The sequence below is a fragment of the Alnus glutinosa genome, chromosome 12, assembly GCF_958979055.1.
Source record: "Alnus glutinosa chromosome 12, dhAlnGlut1.1, whole genome shotgun sequence".
Classification (NCBI taxonomy): Eukaryota; Viridiplantae; Streptophyta; class Magnoliopsida; order Fagales; family Betulaceae; genus Alnus; species Alnus glutinosa.
Genome location: NC_084897.1, coordinates 11,681,128 through 11,697,935, shown reverse-complemented (window position 1 = coordinate 11,697,935; position 16,808 = coordinate 11,681,128). Strand labels below are relative to the sequence as shown.

Below are 16,808 nucleotides of genomic sequence, written 5' to 3'. Positions count from 1 at the left end.
CACCTCTGAGCTTTAACAACTTACTCCAACTCCAAAAACAAATCGGAAGAATATGAACTTGCCAAAAGCTCCTCCCCTTTAACAATATTGCATGCACCCACGCAACCCAAAGAGACCGTGATCTCACAAACAAACTCCATATATGTCTCATCATGGCAGCACGGTTCCATTCCTCAAGCTAGAATATAGTACTTTTTCTTGCTATTGTTGGTTCTTCCCCTTCCAATTGTACAATTTCATCCAAATCTAAATTTGTAAGAGGATGGATCCTATCCTTTATTGGATAAATCAAATACTGAATGCAAGCTAGGCTTTACACATCATAATAGAGGAGTGAAGACTCTTGCTCGGTTGTATGTGTTTTGTGTAAAGTTTGATGTCACTAGATAAGTCTTAAAGTTTGGTTATGTTAATTCTTAGGGTAGAAGAAAATTGAATCTCTAAATCACTCGAGTCGAAAAGGAAAAGGATCTACAAGACTATACATAATTTATCTTGGAGTCCTTACAGATTTGGCCCAACCACTCATTCGACCATTGTATACCTATTTTGAGCCCTTATATAGGCTTTTCTTATGCCAAACCTAGACATGCCAAAGCACTCCTAATCTAATCCTTATTCATAGTTAGACCTTGTTAGATCATCAATCATTCCAAAAGTTTAAGTGAATAAGAAAATATAAATTCAATTATTTATAATTAATTCTAACGCTCCCCCTAACACGTGGGCTTAGACTTCTCCTCAGTAAGGCCAAACATGCGGAATATTTTATTTGAAATTGGAGGTATAGTGCGGAGTTGGGATTCAAACTCAGGACCACTTTTTTGATACCGTGTTAAAACACCGCTTGTCCCCAAGCTTAAACTGATAGGAAAGAATGAATTTAGTTATTTATAATTAATATTCTAACAGACCCCAAAATCTAATGGAAATGTGCATTACAAAACCTGGCTGCAATCACTTTGGATCAAATCTGGTTGCCCAGAAATCAATTTGTCCACAAGGCTGCCATTCCTGAGATCCCCTCCACTCTGAAACAAATTAGAGAGCCCACTTTTCAGCTTGGTAGAAGAAAGGTTCTGCGATTTGGCATCCCCCTTCCCTTGGGCTCTTTCAAGGTGAACTTTGATGTACCAATCAGACTGAACCTTGCAGTAGCGGCTGCAGTCCTTGGTGACTCAGAAGGAGCAACACCAGTTGTCTCCCCCCACTGGAAGCAAATGTTGGGGAGGCCCATGCAGCTTCATTGGCAGTTAAATTTGCGGCCTTATTCAATTGTAACTCTTTGTTATTGGAAGGGGACTCTCTCACCATCATCCTTTTCCATCCAGTGGGGCATGTTGATCAAGCGGAAAGGCTAGCCGACATTTTAGGGTGTGGGTTTGCCACTTTTCCGGTTAAGTATCTTGGTCTTCCTTTGGGGGCTTCCTATAAGTCCACTCATATTTGGGACGGGGTTGTTGAGAAGATTGAACATTGTTTGGCTAGTTGGAAAATGATGTATCTCTCTAAGGGTGGTAGAGTAACCCTTATTAAGAGTACCCTTGCCAATGTGCCTACTTACTTTTTGTCTCTGTTCCATCTCCCGAGGAGTGTTGCTGCTCGTTTAGAGAAGCTTCAACGGGATTTTCTTTGGGGTGGATTGGGTGAAGAATCTAAAATTCACTTGGTGAGGTGGTCGAAAGTCTGTTCCCCAATTTTAGATGGAGGGTTGGGTATTCGGAATTTGTTGTTGTTCAACCATGCTTTGTTAGGTAAATGGTTGTGGCGGTATGGGATAGAGAGAGAAGCTTGGTGGAGAGTTGCGGTGGAGGCCAAGTTTGGTAGTTTGTGGGGTAGGTGGTGTTCTCGCGAGCCGGTTGGTGCTGTGGAAGAATATTAGGAAAAGGTGGGGGATTTTCTCTGGTCTCTCTAGATTGGAGGTGGGGGATGGGGCTAGGACAAAATTTTGGCATGATCTGTGGTGTGGGGATAGGGTGTTGAAGGAAGCATTTCCTATTCTTTTTGGTATAGCTCGAATGAAGGATGCTTCCGTTTCGGATAATATGGAGGTTTTGGGCGATTCTATACAGTTGAATGTGAGCTTTGTTAGAGAGGCACATGACTGGGAAGTGGGTGTCTTTGCATCCTTCTTTCATGTGTTGCATTTAGTCAGGGTGAGTAGAGATCGTGCTGATAGGCTTAGGTGGGTCCCTTCCAAGAAAGGGGTGTTCAAGGTTAAGTCCTATTTCAGCTCCTTGGCCGGTTGTGAGGGTAGTCATTTCCCTTGGAAGAGTGTGTGGATGACTCAGGCTCCTTCGAGGGCGGCGTTCTTCGCGTGGTCGGCAGCCCTTGGAAAGATTCTTACAGCGGATAATCTCAGGAAGCGAAAGATCATTATTGTGGATAGATGCTACTTGTGCAAAAGAGACGGGGAAACTGTATACCATCTTCTTCTTCATTGTGATGTGGATACTACTTTGTGGAATCATGTCTTTTCTAGGTTTGGTATGTCTTGGGTTATGCCTAGGAGAGTTGTCGATTTATTCACATGTTGGTGGAAGGCAGGTAGGTCAAGGAGTGCTGCAGTTTGGAAGATGGTGCCTATTTGCATTCTTTGGTGTGTTTGGAAGGAGAGAAATTTTAGGTGTTTTGAAGACTTAGAGAATTCCATGGAGAATTTTGTTGCTTCGTTTTTTCATACGTTGTATATTTGGACGGAGGCTTTTTTGTCTCCCGTGTATATTAGTTTTTCTGATTTTCTTGTTCGTTTTTCTTTGCCTTCTTAAGCGTTTCCTTGTGTATACTTCCAGTGTACTTAGAGGGACGCCTTACGCTTTTATAAAATTTCATTTACTTATCAAAACAAAAACAAAGCAACACTGTTTTCAGATTGGATCTTCTCCCCAGTCAAAACATATATATATTTTTTTGGATAATTAATTGCAATTTATAAAAATAGATATTCATCAGCAGTTTCAATTTTTTCGAAGTTGGACTGCCTCGAAAGTTCCTAGAAGTGCCAATTTTCGAGCGCACCAAATTACTAAGTGGGCCGCTTCTCACTTTGTGTTTGGAAGCATTCCCAACTCTTCCATCAAAATTAATAGGGAGAAAGACCCCCTTGTGCAACTTTCCCCTGTTCCTTTATTGCTCAGAAGAAAGTAAAGAATCCCTTGTTTTCCATAAGTAAAATATTTTTAAAATAATATGAGAATAAGGCTTTTTGATAAGTAAAACAGATTTATTAAAAGCGTAAGGGGTGTAACCCAAGTACACAAAAAGTATACAAGAGAGAACGCCCCACATGATTGGAAACAAGGAAAAAGAGCACAAAAATATGCAAAGTTAGAGGCATAAAAAAGGGCGTTAATAGAGATCCATTTGAAGAGGGATTTAAGGAAAGAAGGTTATAGATCTGAGCTTGTCTGCTCGCAATCCTCGAAACTTCTCAGATTCCTTACTCTCTAGATGTACCACATTAAGCAAGGAGGGATTACATTCTAAACAATATTAAGATCATTCTAACTAAACCTTCTTTCCCAATACGCCAGGAGCTCCACCACCAGTCTCGGCATAACCCACTCTACTCCAAACATCCTAAAGACCAAATTCCATAAGTCTCTCACCATATCACAGTGAAGAAAGAGGAGATTACGATTGTGTCCTATTTGTTATTTGCAGATGATACCTTGATCTTTTGTGAGCCTAATGTTGAACAATTCCGAGATCTGAGATGTTTGCTGCTACGTTTTGAAGCAGTTTCGGGGCTAAAAATCAACTTGTCTAAATCCGAGATGGTTCCTGTAGGTGATGTAGGGGATGCGGAGTTGGCTAGCATTCTTGGGTGCGGTGTGGCCTCGCTCCCTATAAAGTATTTGGGTCTTCCCTTGTGCGCTAAGAATAAGGATCTAATATTTGGAATAGCATTATTGAGAAGATGGAAAATAGATTAGCGGGGTGGAAGATATTGTATTTATCTAAGGGTAGGAAGTTAACATTGATTAATAGTACTCTTTCGAATTTATACCAACAATTTTTTTTTGTCTCTCTTTCCTATTCTAGTGGGAGTGGCAAATCGGTTGGAAAAACTTCAGAGGGATTTCCTTTGGGGAGGTATTGGAGATGAGTTTAAATTCCACTTGGTTAATTGGTCTATGATTTGTTTATCGAAGGTTTCGGGGGAGGTTAGGAGTGAGAAATATGATTCAGTTTAATAGAGCTTTGCTGGGTAAGTGGCTATGGCAGTTTGCTATGGAAAGAGATGCTCTTTGGAGAAAGGTGGTGGATATTAAATGTAGGAGTATGAGGGGTGGTTGGTGCTCAAAGGAGGTTAGGGGTTCTTTTGGAGTGGGAGTATGGAAATGTATTAGGAGCGGTTGGGATGCTTTTGCAGCTCATGTAAGATAGGAGGTCGGAGATGGTTCTAAAGTCTTGTTTTGGCATGATGTGTGGTGTGGTGATTACCTTTGAAGACTTTTTTCAGAGCTGTTTACTATTGCTTGTGGTAAGGATGCATGGGTGAAGGAGAATATGCAGATACAAAATGGTACAATTCTGTGGAATATTTTGTTTACTCGACCTGTACATGATTGTGAGGTGGAAGTGGTTTCTAGATTTTTTGAGATGTTATATTCTCTTAAAGTAAGGTGTTAAAGAGAGGATAAAATTTGTTGGATTCCAGCGCGAAGGAAATCATTTAAAGTGAAGTTTTACTATAAGGTATTATCTAGTCCTATACAGTTTTTTTTTTTTTTTTTTTTTTTCATGAAAGAGTTTTTGGAAAGTTAAAGTTCCCCCAAGAGTGGCTTTCTTTGTGTTTTAACAACTCATTGATGATATCACTCTTGGTCAGTCAGTTCTAAACAATTAATGAAAGATATCTTCTTTCCTTGTTATCAATCTTTTGCATGAGAAATTCATAAAAGAGATGTCAAATGGACTAGATAGCTTCTCATCCACTTGTCGGTGTCTACTGTTCTATAATTAATAAATTTTCTTTTAATGGGCTTATTGTACTTGACTTTCTTCCACCATAGTTTTGAGATTCTTTTTCATTGCCTCAAATGTATGGCCTCCCTAAGAGAGTATGAGAAAAATTGATGGGTGATTGTGGATAAAGCCTTATCAAAATAATTTTCCCAAATGAATAAGTAATAGAAAATTTAGTACTAGTAGTCCTATAATTTACCTTAACCATTGCACCAAATCCGACAGAGTCGGAAAGACCTCTTTCGGCTTCTGCTTTCGCCAGAGTCAGTATAGTTGGAAAACCTCCGACATCAGCATTGAAAAGTCGAAGTCAGAGTTGATCAGGATAGTTGGAGATAGGCATCTCTTCATCTTTATATGAAATAGGTCTTCGTCTTCGTCCGACAAAGGTTTAGAGATCTGACAAAGATCTCTTGGCCTTCATCTGGCGGAGATGAATCTAGATCTTCGTCCTCGTTTGACTAAGACGAAGCATCCTCGTCTCTTCTTCTAAAAAAGATGAAGTGAGATTGAAGGGAACCCAAGGAGGTAGAAGGGAGATTTATGATGGTGCTTGTAATTGGGCTCTTTTTTTCTTTAATATAAAAATAGACGGATCGGATCGGAAATTGTTGGAAACCCACTTGGGCTTTTGCCCACCCCTAATAGCTTCTGAAATTAAATTCTCATTCATGTTGATATTGATCTCAATCCTAGCAAGCTTTCTGAGTCTAAGAATTGTGCCAGTTAACCAATTGAAGTCTTGTTTAAAGAATGAGAACTTGCTCTGATACCAAAGTTGGACAGATTAGTATTACTGTAAAGATAGACACATAATAAGAGAAATGGCAGTGAGGGAGGAAGAGTAAAGATATTAACCTAGCAATTTGGTTTAAAGGAGAGAAGGAGAGAAAAAGCAAAGAGGAGATGGAAAAATGGAGAGAATAAGCTCTACATTAAATTCTTAACTACAAAATTCACAACCTTCATTACAGCGCTAATTTAAGCCCTTATATGGTCTTATTTGCCAACCGTTGACACACCAAAACACAGCATATAATACCCATTTATGATAGGACCAAAAATCACAGAGATGACCCAAAATACCTAATAATCTATATTGAATGTTTCAAACAAACTTTCCACTACAATATTCACCTTAAATGAAGAATTTCTTAATTTCTCTAGATAAAATATCTATAAAATGATATAAGCCATGAATGAATATTCCAAATCTTCTAAACTTCAAGATCTTCCTTCTCTAAAACCTTCTTTCTTCTTTTTTAACTCCACCTCTTTTGGGAAGAAGAGTGATTAGTTGTAGTGCTGAAGCACCATATAATTTCAACAACTTACAAAACATTATATGAAAATGAAACTACTATTATAATACTTGCGCAAATAGCTATATTAAATAGAAATTGTCTTTATATGAAAATGTAACTTGAAAAGCTTAGTTGTGGCCATTTATTACTGATGGAAATTTGAAGGCTTTTAGAAACTTATTTCTTTCATCTTTCTAATTTCATGAAATGCTGCAATATTTTTTGAGCTCAAAGCAGACTGAAAGTGCCCTCTTTTTATGTTTGCGTTAGAAGGATCGGTTCCCCCCCAGGTTCCCCAATAAAAAACGCCCAAAACCTTTTTTCCCTTTTCCAAAAAGAAGAACAAACAAAATAAAAGAAGATTAATCGAAAAATGTATTAGACTTTTTATGAGAGCTTCAAATTTTGGCATGAGACGTTGGGTACACCAATATCAGCATAATGGTGTGTCATTTAATAGTGCACGCTTATCAGAATTTCCCACAAGTTTGAAAGTCTGAGAAAAATCATACCATAATCCTTGAAGATACAAAATACTTGTGGTTCTGGACTTGAAAAATAAAACATGTCATGTGTAGCATTACATTGCATCTGGTCACTGAACCATGATAGTTGATCCAATTTACAGATGAAAGCAATAAAAGGGAAGGTCAGTACGATTTGGTTGCTAGCGAGTCACTTATTAGAATAGATCAACATCTATGATAAATGTGTCCGGGATCTTGAGCACCAAATGAGAGTTACCTTATATTGGATCAATGATGCTTTTAAATCACTAATGTTGCAGCTGTCATAAACTGATAGAAAGTTTTTTACACGGTGATGATAATATCATCATTTGAATTCTTTTTCAGTTTTGTTGGGCCTCTTCTTTGATTAGCAAGTAGGCAACATGTAGCACACATTCTGGCAGCATCTCTCTCCTGGATTCATTTTTGTAGTTATTGTTGATAAGTGGGTTTTTTTTAGAGGTTTTGGGCATTGTATCTAATGAGTTCTTCTGTTCAAATGATTTGTTTAATTTATATATTATTTTCTTGATTACGCAGAAGCGTGTGCCATCGGAACGATGTGCTGAGCTCACTATTATTGCTGCCACCCATGGTTTAAAGGAAGTTTGGATAGCATATCAGGTATATGCATTGGTATTAGCAATAATTCACCTCTGTAACATGCATACATAAGTTTATATTGCAATGTGCCCCTTCTCTATTCACTACTCTGATAGTTGGTATAGGTTTATAAGACAGCTATAAGATCTAGAAGTGCTTGTTACACTTAAAGCAAAAGAACTATTTAAATGTTTATGCATTTTTTACTCAAGAGAAGACATATGCATTTTTTACTCGAGAGAAGACATACATTTGGATTGCAGTCGGTCTAGATACGAACAAAGACTTGTATAAGTCGCAGGACTCATTCCCAAGGAGAGAAGCTGTTGGGTCTGCCAACATGTCTTCCGCTTCTTCACGCAAGGTCTTCTCTGGTGATAGGCTAGGTGTTCGTAGGCTAAGGGAGTCGTTGGCAGTTCTGCACGAGGAGATAGGCCTTTGTCTCACGGATCTTCTCTTGCTGGAGGAAGGACACCTGGATTTCAGTCAGAAGCAGTTTGCTTCTCACGCTGCTCCTAAGACCAAGCAGGCCTTTATGGGCTTCAAGGATACCCGGCCCATCTCCAAATCCTCTAAAGTGGCCCATGATTCTAAAGGCAAAGCCCCTCTGGGTTTTCCCATTAAAAAGCCCAAGTTTATTGTTAAAGCTAAAGCTGGATCATGCCTAAGACCCATTCCGACCCCTGTGTTTTCTATGCATGCTGGAGCATCATCATCCGCAGCACATCAGGTGCGTAAAGCCAAGGATTCCGGCGCCTCTGCTCGTGGGTCTGGTTCAGATCATTCCAGTCGTGGTTTTCAACGTGTTTATCAACGCCGGAAGTCTGGAATTTCTAAGGCTGTTTGGACAAGAAAACAGGGACAGGTCACGGTAGTGGGTCGGAGCGTGAGGGCTGGGAAACCAGAAAATTCCCTTCAGCTGAGTATGCCTGAGGTCGTGTTGTGTGGTGAAGAAGGAGAAGATGCAGCAGTGGCTCTTCAGGTGGACGGTGGCTCTTTGAAGGGTAACATCATTACTGAAGTAGGGGAGCAGGTTTCGGGAGTCTTGCCGGAGCTCCTGGTAACAGAATGTACTTGTAATGAGATGGGTGCTCCTGCTGTGGGTACAAGCTCAGTGACAAAGATGATGGACATTAACAATTTGCAGATGGTGATATGTGAACCTGTTTTAGTGGGAAATCAAGGGGAGAGCTGCCTTGGGGAAGATGCTGGTGTAACAGATGAGGGAGAAGTTCTACTGGACAGTGGTACACAGGATGTTAGAAGCGATCTCCTGTTAGAACTAGTAGAAAAAAATTCTAACGAGGAGGGGGCGAGTGGTGCACCGCTGGAAATCACACCTTTGGCAGCAAAAGGGGGAGAAAAACACAGGATATCACCTAGATGGGTGGTGGAAAAAGTTATGAGATGTTATCAGGCTATCGGATTATCTTGCGAAGGATTTGAGGACAGAATGTTAGCTATGTTTGAGGAGATAGAAGCTGCTGGAGGAAGATCCTCGGCCAGTCCTCAGACTTTGTGTCCGTTGAACAAAGGGGCAAAAGGGAAGAGAGAACTAAACAGGTTGGCTTGGTCCTTGAATTATGAGAAGAAAGGGGCTCTATCGGCTAGAGGTCGCATCAAAGGTAGGGGTTCTGTATGCAATTATGATGCCTAAATTACTTTCGTGGAATGTTAGAGGGATTAATGAGATGAAAAAAAGAGTAGAAATTAGAGGGCTTCTAAGAGAATGGAGGGCGGATATTGTTTGTTTGGTGGTGACTAAAATGGCAATAATCTCAAGGGAGGTGGTGCGGAGTTTATGGGGGTGTAATCAGGTTGATTGGTGTTATTTGGGAGCCAATGGAGCATCGGGTGGGATCTTACTTATGTGGGATAGGAGAGTGGTGGAGAAATTGGGGGAATGTATAGGTAGATATACGGTTGCTTGTTCTTTCCGCAACATTGGTGATAATGTTTCTTGGGCGTTTGGGGGGGTTTATGGCCCTAATGATGACAGGGATAGGAGGGATTTATGGATTGAGTTAGCTGGATTGATGAGTTGTTGGGAGGTGCCGTGGTGTATTGGGGGAGATTTTAATGTTGTTCGTTTTCCGAGTGAGAGGTCGGGCATTACCAGTTTCTCAGCTGCTATGGAAGAATTTTCAGACTTCATCTTCATGCAGAACTTGGTGGATCTACCTCTTCAAGATGGCCAATTTACATGGTCGAATAACCACACATGGTCGAGAATTGATAGATTCTTAATTTCTGTGGAGTGGGAGGAACACTATCCCGAAGTAGTCCAAAGGAGGCTTCCAAGACTTCTGTCCGATCACTTCCCTTTGTTTTTGGATTGTGGGGCACCAAGAGGAGGAAAAAGGTCTTTTAAATTTGAGAACATGTGGCTGAATTATGAGGGCTTTGTTGAGCAAATCAAAAAGTGGTGGTTGTCTTATGAGTGTTCGGGTTCTCCAAGTCACATTTTGGCGTTTAAACTGAAGGCATTGAAGACGGACTTGAAGAAATGGAATGCTGAAGTGTTTGGTGATATAGGGAAGAAGAAGAAGGAATTATTGGAGGGCATTTGTGAGCTGGATGCAGTTGATGAAGGCCGAGGCCTAGAGGAGGAAGAGAAGGTTCGCAAGATAGATATGTCTAGAGAGCTGGAGAAAACTCTTCTGTGTGAGGAAATAATTTGGAGACAGAAATTCAGAGCTTTGTGGTTGAAGGAGGGGGACAAGAACACAAAATTTTTTCACAGGATGGCCAACTCGCGTCGCAAATTTAATCAAGTGGATTCTATAAGTATAGATGGTGAAATCTCCAAAGATCCAAAGGAAATTCAGGAGCATATAGTTCAATTTTACAAAAACTTGTATGTTGAGAATTCTTCTTGGCGGCCAAGGGTAGAGGGCCTTTCTTTTCTTTCAATTGATGAAGATGAGAGTAGCTGGATAGAGAGAGGGTTTGAGGAGAAGGAGGTGTGGGAGGTCATCAGAGATTTCAATGGAGATAAGGCTCCGGGCCCCGACGGTTTCACTATGGCTTTTTTTCAGAAGTGTTGGGATATCTTAAAGCATGACATTATGGCTGTTTTTGCAGATTTTCACTCTCGAGGCAAGTTTGAAAAGAGTTTCAATGCTACTTTTGTCTCTCTGATTCCAAAGAAGAATGATGCTGTGGTTGTGAGTGATTTTCGGCCTATCAGTCTTATTGGGGGAATTTACAAGATTATTTCCAAAGTCCTTGCGAACAGGTTTAAATCAGTGTTGGGTAAGATTATTTCAAACACCCAAAATGCGTTCATTGGTGGTCGACAAATCTTGGATTCAGTGCTTATTGCTAATGAATGTGTGGATAGTCAAATCCGTTCAGGGGATTCTGGGTTGTTGTGTAAGCTGGATCTGGAAAAGGCTTATGATCATGTGAATTGGGACTTCTTACTTTACTTATTACAACGTTGTGGCTTTGGGGAGAAATGGAGAGCTTGGATTCGTTTTTGTATCTCTACGGTGAGATTCTCCATCCTTGTCAATGGAACTCCGACGGGTTTCTTTACTAGCTCTCGCGGGTTGCGACAAGGTGATCCTCTGTCGCCTTTATTATTTGTGGTGGTTATGGAGGCTTTGAGTCGGATGCTGGCTGCTGCGATGGAGTAGGGTTCGATGACAGGCTTTACTGTGGGACATAGTGAGTCAGAGGCAATAGTAGTGAATCATTTATTGTTTGCTGATGATACGTTGATTTTTTGTGGAGCGCAAGAAGAACAAATTCGACATCTGAGGTGCATTTTTCTTTGTTTTGAGGCAATTTCGGGATTAAGGATTAATTTAGGAAAGTCAGAAATTGTTCCTATTGGTGAGGTGGAGGATGTTGAAGGGTTGGCCCAACTTATGGGTTGTAGGGTTGGATCGCTGCCTATGACATATTTGGGTATGCCTTTGGGTGCCTCTTACAAGTCCGTTCTTACTTGGAAAGGGGTGATTGAGAAAATGGAAAGGAAACTGGCTGGTTGGAAGCGTATGTATTTGTCAAAGGGCGGTCGGTTGACTCTTATTAAGAGCACGCTGTCCAATATCCCCACGTATCTCTTGTCGCTGTTCCCTATTCCTTTGAGGGTGGCTAATCATCTTGAAAAAATCCAGAGGGATTTCCTATGGGGTGGCATAGGGGATGAGGCCAAATTTCATTTAGTGAAATGGAACAGGATTTGTACTCCGTTGCATTCAGGTGGGTTGGGAGTTCACAACCTTTCCCTGTTTAACCAAGCTCTTTTAGGTAAATGGTTGTGGAGATATGGTAGGGAGAGAGAGGCTCTATGGCGTTTGGTGATTGACGCCAAATTTGGGAGCCTAAAGGGTGGGTGGTGCTCTATTGAGGTGTCGGGTTCCTATGGAGTAGGGGTTTGGAAATATATTAGGAAAGGGTGGGAGAAGTTTTGCAATTATGTTCGGTTTGTGGTAGGGGATGGATCATATATCAGTTTCTGGCATGATCGGTGGTGTGGGGAGATTTCTTTGAAGCTTTGTTTTCCAGTTCTGTATAGTCTTGTGAGGAACAAAGCGGCTATGGTGGTAGATAATATGGCTGTTCATAATGGCAATATTCATTGGAATGTTCTCTTTACGCGGCAATTACAGGACTGGGAGTTGGAGATGGTGCTCTCTTTCTTCGAGCGGTTGTACTCCACTCCGATTCGACAAGGAGAGGGTGACAAGTTAGTTTGGAACCTCTCTACAAGGAGCTATTTTGAAGTGAGGTCATATTATGAAGCACTTAGTCGGAAAGAAGGTCCATCATTCCCGTGGAAGAAGATATGGTGTGCTAAGGCTCCGACAAGGGTGGCGTTCTTTGTATGGACTGCAGCTTTAGGAAAAATTTTGACTCATGACAATCTACGTAAGAGGAATATTGTGGTTATTGAGTGGTGTTGTATGTGTAAAAAGAAGGGGGAGTCTATTGATCATCTATTACTTCATTGCGACACCGCCCGTGAGCTTTGGAGTTTTATGTTTTCTTTATTTGGAGTTGAATGGGTCATGCCACAATCGGTGATGGGTTTGTTGACTACTTGGGGTGCTTTTCGAGGGCATGGCCTAGCAAAAAAGGTTTGGCGTTTAGTTCCTCACTGTGTTTTGTGGAGCATTTGGAGGGAGCGGAATGCGAGGCTTTTTGAAGATGTCGAGACTGTAATGGTAGTTTTAAGGAAGCGTCTTCTTAACACGCTATATCTATGGATAGCTCCCCATCTTTGCCACCTAGGTGTTTCTACTTTTGTAGACTTTCTTAATTTATTAGTTGTTCCTCCTGTTTAGGGGCTCTCTTGTATACTTCCCGTGTATTAGGGTTGCGCCCCTCTGCGCTTTTTATTGAATTTTAAATTACTTATAAAAAAGAAAACTCTGAAACTATGTTGTGCCTGATCATCTGTTTTCTTAAATTTTTGAGATTTTTATGAATTATGCTTTTTGGCATCATGATAAACACACATAATGCTAATGGCTATACAGTGTGCATCATGTGCAAATTAGCCATAGGGTGTCAGATCGTTTCTTTGGTTATCTAGCTTTTTAGATCTCAACTTCTTTATTTGTAGCTTTGAGTAGTTGAGTGGTCCCTAACATAGTGTAGACTTGCTGCAACATAGATTAACTGGGTTTAGCAAGCCCAATTGGATGGTTTCTTTGCGGCCATAATATAGTATCTAGATTGAAAGAAATAATAGAATTTCCAAATTCGGATTCAATCAGGTTCACTATTATTAGCAGGGACTACATCCCTGTGGGTTTTGGACATTGAGGCTTTCAAGGCATCCTCTTTCTGAGGTTGAGATTAGGCTTCCTACCCTTATTGAGTTAGACCTCTCTCCTGTCCCTTTGTTGAAAATTGAGAATTGAACTCTCAGGAACTCTAGCTAATTGCCAATACTGGTTAGATGTTCCTTCTTTATAACTGTTGCCTTTCATCATCAATATGAGAGAATGGAATCTGGCAAATGCAGGGTGCAAACTACCTGAGCTGAGCCTGAGTTTCGTGGTGCTCAGACTCAGCTTGATGAGGAATTACCAAAGCTCAAACTCACTTGAGCTTGATTCAATGATCAAGCTTTGGGCTGAAACTTGGCTCTTAGGGTGCTCAATTGGACTTGGGAGAGGCTTGAGCTTGCTAAATTTTGTGCTGTTCCAAAACTTTTGAATATTGTTGGCCCACCATCAGTGCCCAGGAGCTACTGCATGCACCACGAGAAATAATGCTAATGGTACACGACCCACCACACTGGAAAACCATATAGTGCTCTCATGAGCATATGAACCGTGCTGCGTTCAGGCATTTTTCTTTCTTAAGAGAATGTATATACCTATTTCCAATCAAGTAAGTCTTGATTGTTAATTATAAGTGTTAGCAACCACTGTTTCTAAAAGATAAGGCAATAAAAGAAAAGAAATTAGAGTATTGGACATAAAGTATTTTAGGATTACAATGAGAAGAACAACTGAAGAAGAGAAAGGAACTTTTCTTCTTTTCTCTCCTTAATCTGCGTACACAGATTTTTAGTGTCCTTCAAATGTACCTGCAGCTTCCCATTCAGTATATATGCTTCAAATCTTCCGTTTGCTCACAGACCTTCTAGGGACCTGCAAGATTTCCAGAAAAGACCACCAGAAACCATTATCGTTTCTTTTTCTCATGCTTCTTTCTTTACTCCGGCAGAACTTTCACATTGCTTTTCTTACAGAACTCTTCTGCGACAGTAGTGTTTTCTGACAAAATACTGGCAGAGTTTCAGCATTTTCTCTCTCCCATCCCTACTATAGGGCCAAAGCTAGCGGAACTTCATCAGAATAACCTTCTACCAATCAGATTATGTTTAAAATTTAAAATGACTGTTTATCCTTATCTGGCTGGACCATTCCTTGCGTGTAGGACTAGACCTTTTGTTGCTAGTCTGTCTTCTTTGATGAAAGGCAGCTAACTTCTATGCATACCAGATAACTTCTAGATTGCTTCTGGAATTTTGTGGTAGCCATTTGGACCCCTTTTTGGTTTTGAAAATCATTAGCAAAAGGCATGAATGTGGCACGCATCTTAAGACTGGATTTGGGCTTTGTTTAGGTCCATCTTGCAGCTTACTAACCCCTTCTAATTCTGTAGGCCCTTTTCAACATTTTGGGCCTTTTAGACTTGGATTAACTTATTTCCGAGTGTTGTGCCAACATATGGGTCCTTCGACATGACGTTTATTCCATGTGGACTCTTGCACAGTATAAAAAGATGGCGGAGTATGGCTTTTAATATAAGGAACCATTTGTCCGTTCATCTTATTGACCAATTGGGATGAGGTGTAAGCCATTGTACGTGAAAGCTCCCACACTTCAAGCGAGGAGGGTGTCACACATGGGGATTCAAGATATAAAACCCCCCTCTTATCTGTATGAATTCAAGATATAACAGCGGCTTGCGAGCTTACAAGTTGAGTATCTTAGTGCTCAAGCTTGATACATTACTTCAAATGATTAAAGTGGGCTTGAGCTCAGCTCATTTTGCTTAATAAATATGAGCTGAGCTGAGCTATGGACGAAATTTTGACTCAGCTGATAACAGCGGAAAAGGCTCATTGACATGTGTCTACTGATGTCCACAAATTGTCAAAGATTTCTTAGAGAAATCTTGTGGAGAGTTATTCAAAATTGAGAAGGACAAATATTCTTAGCATTGTAGACACATGGCTGGGAGGTCTTAAAAATATGTCTTAGTAAGTGTTGCCGACAAAATTCCAGTAGAAGCACCTGTACTACTTTGGGATTGATAGGTTCAGTTGTGTTCATTTGGCAATGAAAAAGAATTCTGATTCTTTTCTACTTTTTTCAAAACCAAATCATATTTTATTTCACTTTTTCAATTTTTTTCAAAATTTTATGTCACAAAGTCAAACTTCAAAATTTGCACAGTGAATTAGAATTGAATTCTGATTTCAAAAAATCGAACACCCAAACGGTTAGGCATAGAGTATAATGGAAATCGTTGTTATATGAGGTGGTTAAGGATCCACTGGCAGATTGGTGATCTCTAGACATCTGAGCTTCTATCCCTCAGACCTTCTCTTGGATTCTTGAATGGTAAATTTGGTAGGCCCACCTTTAGGCGGAATGGCCTGCAACTAAGAATGTTCTTCGGATTCCACCTGAATAATTTATTTCTTTTCCTGGCTCATTCCCCCCCTCCTCCAGCTCCAGGTCCTCTTTTTTCATTTAATTATTTATTAATTTTGTTCTCGTTTCCTTTTGAGGTGACTACCATTTTTTATTTTATTATGATAATCATACAAGGCAGAAGATGTTTTAGCCATAACAATAAAGTATACAAAAATTTGAAATAATTAATCAAGACATATAAGAAAAGTCTTTTGATTGCAACCACAAGACTGGCTGTGCACACTACTACAAATTTCCTTGTTTTAGTGCTTTTTATAATGAGAACAGGAAACATACTCTTCTTCTTTGTCGTTATCACTGGCATATTCTTTGTTATGTAAAAAACCCAAATCTTTTGGTTGTCTCGTGCAGCCTGTGCTTGCTGTTATGTATGCGGTGCAGTACATGCCAACCATTGGCTATTGGCTCATGGACAAGGTATTATTTTCTATTCCTTAAATCATTACTTTTCATAAGAGACATGTATGACACTTGTGGTTGACGTAAAGTTTATTCTTTGAATTATTGGTTTATTTTTGTGTACTGTTTACCTTGATTTGATCGAATACTTGATAAAAATTTGTAGATCGGTGGGAAGCGAGTAGAAGCTGCTGCACAGAAGGGAAACACTTATTCATTGAGCTTACTGTTTGGGAAAAAGAAGGCAGCATAGAAAGCTGTCTACAATGTACTAGATAGTAAATAAATGCAACCGCTTCTGTAGATTCTGCGTAATTCACGCATCAACAAAAAAAAATCTAGTCAAGTTGATCTCTACAAGTTTTTAAGAGTTGTCAACCTGTGTTTAGGTTTTGAGGGAAACAGTTTTGGATATCATTTGTGAACACTGACTGACCATTAGCATCTTGTACATGAAAACATCAAGCTCTCTTATTCTACACAAAGAATGCACCATTACAAATCATCATCATTAGAATGATTCAAGGTGGAGAGGACCTAAAGAGAAATAACATTACACAATTCGAATGGAAGTGAGTAAGAAAAGCAATGATCGAAAAGGCAGCCCATGGAGTAGTGAAGTAGAATGTTGCTTCAAGGTTGCCTTCCACTTGTTTGAAGAAAGTATTCTCGTCTTCACAAAGAGCAAAACGTACTACCCCTTAGCTATCCACTCTGAACAAGTAAAATTCCACATGGACAAAGAAATAGTCACTGATGTTATTCTCCTGGAGGAATGAGAAATGGAGTATGGAAGCTGATTCATTTCCTAGGTTATTATCTCAATC

At 40.1% G+C, this 16,808-nt stretch overlaps 1 protein-coding gene across 1 annotated transcript in view; it reads left to right on the top strand.

Moving 5' to 3' along the window:
* LOC133851109 (uncharacterized) overlaps window positions 1–16,398 on the top strand; it is a 33,656-nt gene extending 17,258 nt beyond the window's left edge. The window contains exons 10-12 of the mRNA XM_062287422.1: window positions 7,325–7,408; window positions 15,934–15,999; window positions 16,148–16,398. Of these exons, the coding sequence (XP_062143406.1) occupies window positions 7,325–7,408; window positions 15,934–15,999; window positions 16,148–16,234 (237 nt within the window). The 3' untranslated portion in view covers window positions 16,235–16,398. The remainder of the gene's footprint in view (window positions 1–7,324; window positions 7,409–15,933; window positions 16,000–16,147) is intronic.
* The last annotated feature ends 410 nt before the right edge of the window (window positions 16,399–16,808 follow it).